The sequence below is a fragment of the Meriones unguiculatus genome, chromosome 17, assembly GCF_030254825.1.
Source record: "Meriones unguiculatus strain TT.TT164.6M chromosome 17, Bangor_MerUng_6.1, whole genome shotgun sequence".
NCBI classification, from domain to species: Eukaryota; Metazoa; Chordata; class Mammalia; order Rodentia; family Muridae; genus Meriones; species Meriones unguiculatus.
Window position 1 is genome coordinate 19,632,793 of NC_083364.1, and position 7,222 is coordinate 19,640,014.

At 56.7% G+C, this 7,222-nt stretch overlaps 1 protein-coding gene across 1 annotated transcript; it reads right to left on the reverse strand.

Annotated features, from left to right (window-relative positions):
• Positions 1-275: 275 nt before the first annotated feature.
• Ticam1 (TIR domain containing adaptor molecule 1) lies at positions 276-6,832 on the reverse strand. Its single transcript, XM_021632926.2, has 2 exons — positions 6,700-6,832; positions 276-3,499 (listed from the first exon to the last, which is right to left on the reverse strand). Exon 2 carries the CDS (start codon positions 3,372-3,374, stop codon positions 1,086-1,088), a length of 2,289 nt encoding a protein of 762 aa, XP_021488601.1. The 5' UTR covers positions 3,375-3,499; positions 6,700-6,832; the 3' UTR covers positions 276-1,085.
• Positions 6,833-7,222: the final 390 nt, after the last annotated feature.

The window sequence follows — 7,222 nt, forward strand, 5'->3', positions numbered from 1 at the left end:
AACTGGGGGGTGGTGGCACGCCCCTTTGTTCCCAGCACTTGGGAGGCAGAGGCAGGAGACTCTGAGTTTGAGGCCAATCTGGTTTACAGAGTGAGTCCAGGACAGCCGGGGCTACACAGAGAAACCCTGTCTTGAACAACCAAAATAATAATAATAAATCTATAAAAGACAGGAAATCAGTAAATAAGTTGAGATAAAAGGACAGAGTCAAAGATTCAGGGTCACACCGCCTTGGCTGAACTCCACCACACACTTACACCAGTTGTAGCAAAATCTGCCAGAACAAATGTGGAAAACATTTTTTAATATATAAGGGCAGTGTCTGGGGGAGGACTGGCATGGAGGAAGAGGACCAGCGCTTGTAAATTGTCCTCTGACCCTCCCCCCATGCCCTGGCACAAATGCAGGACATAAATAAACCCACAGAAACAAAACCGCTACAAACTCCCTGGTGTCTGTCTCCTCCTTCCCTGACATCACAAGAGTTCCTGAGATAGCGCCGCTGTCCCCTTTAAAGGACTACATTTCCCTTCGTGTCTTGAAGCAGCAGAAGGCCACGTGGCCTAAACTCACCAATGGGATGAGAATATATTTACATCATTTCCGGTTCCTGCTACTGAAGGACCGGGCTGGCAAGCCTCCCTTCTGATTCCACTTATGGCGGAGCTAGTGTCCTTTTTTTGCTGAGGGTGGTGGAGGCGGGGCCGCTGGCTTGTGACACAATAACTTTGTTACTATAAAAACAGGACCTTCTCCATGTGCTGCTGGGGCACATCCTCCCCAGAGAGACCCTGTGGTCAGCGCCTCAGAGGAGCCTACGGCCCCACCATCCGCTGTCCACCTAGGGAATGCAGGTTGGGGTCCCACAGAGTTCTGTCCAGTGTTCAGTGGGGGTGCATGTTTCCCAGGCCCTGATTTACAGGTGGCATCTTCCCTGCCTCGGGTACCAAGCTGCATCCAGTTCACGGCTACTGTGGGGCCTAGGCGAGGTCCCCCTTCCCCAGTGAATTCCAACCTAGCCACTTCAGCAGTGGAAGCGGGGACCAAGCTGGTCACTTTAGGGATCCAGGTGGGCTCCAGTGTGGTCACTCTGGAGTCTCGTGAAGGGGTGCCCCCTGGTCACTCAGAAGGCCCGGGCAGAGCTCCTCCAAACACTCGGGCTTGTCAGTGGACGACTGCGCCCCTGTCTGGCCCCACATGTGGTTGTTGACCCCCAGCTGAACCATCTGGGCATGGTGAATTATGAGCGGCTGAGGTCCTGGGGTCTGGGGGCCTGGGGAGAAAGTTGCCGGGAAGGATTGGGAACTTGGGGAAGATGGAGGCTGCGGGAAAGATGGAGACTGCTGTAAAGATGGAGGCTGCGGGAAAGACGTGGGCTGCGGGAAAGATGGAGGCTGCGGGAAAGATGCAGGTTGTGGGAAAGACGTGGGCTGCGGGAAAGATGGAGGCTGCGGGAAAGACGGAGGCTGTGGGAAAGATGGAGGCTGCAGGAAATTGGGGAAAACTGGGGTCCCACCCTGCTGTGGATATGAAGGTATTGGCTGTGAACAACCTGGCCAACTGGGGAAGGGTGTGGGGGCCCCAAGTGACAAGTCCTTCCCGAAGGTCACCCCTAGTCTATTCATCTCCTCTTGCCAGGCCTTGTAACTGTGGAAGTAGGCTGTGTAGGCGGCAGAAGTGGCGGCCACTCTTCGCCGCTCAGCCTCTAGCTGTGTCCTCTGCTCCTTGAGGGCTCTGGCCTCCTGCTCTTTCTTCCAGCGTACCCAGTGCGCCTGGAGCTTCTGTGGTTTGAAGGTGTTCGCCACCTTCCTGGCAAAGATTGGAGAGTGTTCATCCAGCCACACGAGGCTGTGGAGCAGGCTGGTGGTGTTGGGGCTGAGCTGGGCCCTGGAGCACTCGATCGGGAGGAGGGGGATCACGCAGTCCTGCCTTCCCAACTGCGTGAGGCTGTTCATGAGAGTGTGGTTGACTTGGTGCAGGCTGAGGCGACAGTCGAAGCTGGCAGTCAGGAGCAGGATCATGAACCCCGAGTGGTCAATGGCATCTTGGAGACAGTGCAGCTCCCCACGTCCAGGCACCTGAAACTCTTCACAGAAGGTGGCCCCATCAGGCACACCAAGGGTCTCCAGTTTCTCCCGGATCCGTAGGGCCACGTGTTCATCATCTCTGGAGTGGATAACCACGAAGTTATAGAATTTCTGCTCAGATGTTTCAGAGTGGCCCAGAACAGGGGCTGTGGAGGCTGGTGGGGCAGGGCAGCTGCTGGAGGAGGACGTGGAGGACGGAGGGGAAGGAGACAGCATAGGGGAGGCTTGTGGGGCTGGGGGCTGGGCAGGGGGGCTGGCTGTGGCATTCTGCGGAGCATCATCTCCCGCAGAAACCTGAGGTGTCTTCTGACTTGAGATAGACTGTGTCCTAACACCCTCCGTGGTGGATGTCACGGGAGACTCCGAGTCTGCAGACGCCTCCGAGCATTCAATGGGGCTGTGGACACCCATGTCTGGAGCAGCCGGGGAATCAGGGGGGATGGCCGAAGCCACCTCTGGAGACATCCCTGGAACCCCTGTTCTGGGTGGTGACCCTAAGGAGGCACTAGTCTCCACCGAGGAGGGCCAGCTCACCTCCTCAGGTTCCTGGCAGCCTGCGGGGGCAAGCTGAGCCTCCGGCGTGCCCAGGGCTGTGTCACACAGCTTGCTGCGCCCCTGGGACCCACGGTGTGGAGAGAGGAAGAGGAGAGTGGGTGACTGGCTGATCTCGAGGTGGCTGGCCAGTGAGGCGACACTGCCTGCAGAATGCAGAGACCGTCCCCGGCTCCAGTCTGACGTGTCAATGGGACGAGGCTGGCTCCTGGTTACTGAATGAGCTGCTGAAGGTGGGGGCAGGGAGCCTTGATCAGAATGGAGTGGCTGGAAGCCACCGGGGTCCCCCATGATAGCTGAACTGCAGCGAGCCCAGGCCTCGTTCCGGAGTTGGCCCAGTTGGCGGTCACCCAGGGAGGCAAGGTCACGAAGAGCCACCTGGTAAGCCACGTCCCTTGTGGAGGCTGGACACAGGTTCTCCTCAGCCAGCAGGTGGTACAGGCGAGCCACTGTCCAGGACAAGTCTGGAGGCTCCTCGGGGTCCTCTGTGCTTTCCGAGCCTGCCCACCGGTGGGCTACCAGCTGGGCCACTGTGTCCGCCTTCAGGGACTCCAGAAAGATCCTGGCCTCCGTGTCCTGTCCCAGAGCCAAGAGTACCATGGCGCGGAGAAGCTTGGACTCCTGGCTGCCAGGATGTAGGCTCCCTAGCTTGTGTTTCAGGCAGGCCAGCCTGTCCCTTTCCAAGGCTCCTAGAATGTCAAGGACACCATGGAGTGATGGGCCCGGGTCAGCCATGGATGGGGGAGGATGAAGCCTGGAAGCTCAGAGGCTGGCGTGGGTGGAGACATGATCTGGACCAGCAGCCTCCCGCACAGCCGTGTCCCCTGCTGCACGGAGTCCCGGGGAGTGACACCGCAGACCTGCACAAGTGGGAGTTCACTGTGACTTTCCAAACAAGACGGTGTACCCCTGTAGTCCCAGCACTGGGAAGCAGAGGCAGGGGGACCTCTGTGAGTTCCAGGCCAGCCAGGCCTATTCAGGGACATGTCGCCCAATCAGCAGGAGTGCTGGGGTCAGTGGGCAGGGAGAGTGCTGCCTGAGCATTCACGGAGGGGCAGGTTCCATGCCCAGCGCTGCATAGACTAGGCGTGGGTGAGTGCCTGCCTGAGCCGGAGCAGAGTTCCTATGACTCACAGGGCGCTCATGGTGACCCTCAGGCGGGCAGTCCACCCTTGTCCTGCCTCCATAGCTGGGCGGGGATGGGGCGCACTGCCCGTCCCACTCATGCAGTGAGGGGCCTGCGTGGCTGCGGTGACTGGAGAGCCCTGACACGGAGTGGGTGGAGGCCAGGGAAGCTGCAGGGCCCACAATGCCCCACCGAGGATGACCTGGCACATACACATCCAGGATACCCAGGAGGGACCCTGGTCTGGAGCAGAAGTGGACATTTTGGTCAGTTAACCCACAGACTCTGCACACAGATGGCCTAAAAGCCTTTGGAAGACAGGACTTTGAGCAGCAGAGGTGGGCCGGGCCCAGGACCAACGTCAAGGGAGCTAGATAGACAGAGGGAAGGGCCAGGACCATAGGCAGGGCAGGGTCACAGGTGGGGATGGCGACAGCAGACGGCAGACTGGGAGCAGAAGAGGCAGGGCCACCACCCTCCCTGTGGCTGCTGGGAAATGGCAGCAGTCAGGTGTGGAAGTGCAGAGACTGACAAAACAAAACAAAAGCTAAGACCCAGCCGACAGAGAAATGTACACAGCAGTCAGCTCAGCTCAAAGGAGGGTCAAGAACTCCAAGGATTAAGGCTTGTGTCTGCAGATCTGAGCAGAGTGCTCCCAGGAGGACAGCTCATCCAAAAGCCCCAGGGCAGAGGGCACAGCCCTACCGAGTAAGCCCTGACTTCACCACACCAAAAACCTCCTCGCCACGTCTTGGATGGTCTACCTGTGTCCTCACCTCACAGCTGGGCACTCTCTTCAGATTTGGAACATTTCCCCCGAGCACCTGACTGTGTCTTGGGGCTGGCGTAGCGGACGCTACAGCAGGGTGACAGGAAATGAGAACCACCACCTCAGATCGTTTCAAGAAATAAAAGTGCCCTGGAGGAAATGAGCCTGAGACAGGATCCAGGGTGGGGGCTGTCCAAAGGAGGGCATCGCTGAGCCCCTGAAGGTGAGCTAATCCAGAGTTCCCTCAGAACAGAGCTCTGTGAGTGCAAAGGCCCCGGGACATGCAGGAGGATCCGAGCAAGTTGGAGGAGTAAGGAGGCAGGAGCAGAGAGAGGAGAGAGGCAGGAGGAATTTTATAGACACAGTTGATCAGTGAGCAGACAAAATAGAGCAGGGTGCCCAGCATACAGCTTTGTGAGGCTTTTGTTGCTGAGGCAGAATCAGGCCTTTTGCACTATGTAGCCTGGAATAACCTTAAACTTCTGATCCTCCTACCTCCATCACCTAAGGGTGGCACTTTCTTCTTGTCCAAGCTACTTGAAAAGCTGAGGCAGGTTGGGTGCAATGACCTCACACCTGTAATCCCAGCACTCCACTTGGGGAGGCAGAGTCAGGCGGATCTCTGTGAGTTTGAGGCCAGCCTGGTCTACAAAGTGAGTCCAGGACAACCACGTGTACACAGAGAAACCCTGTTTTGAAAAACCAAAAAATAAAGGGAGTGTGTGTGTGACTGGAGCAATGGCTCAGAGGTTAAGAGTACTGGCTGCTGTTCAGAGGTCATGAGTTCAATTCCAAGCAACCACATGGTGGCTGACAACCATCTATGTTGAGATCTGGTGCCCTCTCCTGGCTTGCAGGTGTACATGCAGGCAGAACACTGTATACATAATAAATAAATAAATCTTAAGAAAAAAAGCTGGAGGTTTTCTTCTTTCTTTCTTTGTTGTTGTTTGTGTTTTTTGTTTTACAAGACAGGGCTTCTCTGTGTAGCCCTGGCTGTCCTGGAACTCCATCTATAAACCAGGCTGGCTTCGAACTCAGAGATTTGCCTGCCTCAGCATGGCAGTAGTGGCACATGCCTTTAATCCCAGCACTTAGGAGGCAGAAGTAGGCTGATCTCTGAGTTCAAGGCCAGCCTGGTCTATAGAGTGAGTTTCCATACAACCAGGGCTACACAGAGAAACCCTGCCTCAAAAACAACTACTACTACTACTACAAAAAAAAGAAACAAAAAAAGAGAGCTCTGCCTGCCTCTGCCTCCCCAGGGCTGGGTAAAGGTGGGTGCCGCCACCACCTGGCAGCAGGAGGATTTCTTGAGTGCTAGAGTTCTGGGTCTAGGTGAGTTCTAGCCTAGGTGAGTTCCAGGTCAGCCTGGTCTACATAGTGAGACCCTGTCTCAAGAGACAAATAAATAACATAAATGACACAAAATGAAAGTAATTATTTTTGAGAGAGGGAGAGGGAGGGAGGGAGGAGGCGCTCAGTGGGTAGAGTGTTTATCTAGCATGCCCTATGCTCTATGTCCAGCACAGCAGAAACCAGGCTGCTGGGTGGCCGAATGGATGGCTGGGTGGATGGGTTTGTGGGTGGACGGGGGTACGGATGGGCCTCCCTCTCTCTCTTGGCCGGCCTTCTCCCCCCTGGCAGAACTGACCAGTCTCTGTGGCCCAGGTCGCCCCTCCCCCAGCCTCTGCTGACTGAGTGCTGCCAGGGAACTTGGAACGGTTCCCAGGCTGACCCAGCCACACGTGTTGGACCAGGAAGGGAGCTGGCTGCGGAAGCTGAAGCAGACCATTTTCCACAGGTAGCAATGTGACTGTGCTGGTCTGGGGACAGGGTTTTTAACAGGAGACTCTGAGGTAGAGAAAGCAGATCTGGTCAAGAAAAACGGAGACAAGGAGAGGGGGTGGGGGTGAGGGTTCCATGTTGGGGCCGAAGACCTGGGGGCTGGAAGATCTAGGGATCTGGGGGAAGGGAGCACTGGGGGCTGAGCGGGCACCCACGATCACAGGGCTGGGGTTGGGTCAGAGGCTGGACTTGGGATCTGAGTGTCTATGGGAAGCGGCTCCAGGAAGCAGCCGGCCTGCGGGTGGCCGCCCAGCATGCCTGCCAGGCTGCACAGGGCCCTCCCTGTGCTGTCCTGTCCCCGCTTTCCTTTATCCTACCTGGCTGTGCAGGTCCTGGGCTGGTGGATCTCGAGGTCCTGGTGGCCTGGCCTTTAGAGTAGCAGGAGGGAGAAAAGGAGGAGGGAATGGTTGGTTCCACCCCTTCCTCCCTTCCTGTGTGAGAGAATGAAGTCAGCAAAGTCCCGCCCCAGAGGGGAAAGTCCCCAGGGAGCCCCAAGCCAGGCCCTGCTCTCCGCCTAGTGCCACCATACCGCGTGGAGCAGGGCAGGGCTCCTATTTCTTCAGAGCCGAGGACACCCCTCCGCCCCCCAAGACTGAGGCACTCTCGGCCACAGACCTCAATTCCACACACTCTGGGTATTCGCAAAGCACCATGTGGCTAAATTTGCAAGGATCTTGGTGACTCATGTGTATCAGTCCAGCACACAGGAAGCTGAGGCAGGTGGAAATGCCCTGAGTTCCAAGCCAGCCTGACCCAGCAAAACAGAACCCATCTCAAAACAAACAAACAAACAAACAAACAAACAAACAAACACAAACATGATAAACAAACAAAAGGGCT

Bases quoted from the DNA above. Each gene is read 5' to 3' on its own strand.
- Ticam1 (XM_021632926.2), bottom strand. From the start codon at position 3,374: ATGGCTGACCCGGGCCCATCACTCCATGGTGTCCTTGACATTCTAGGA.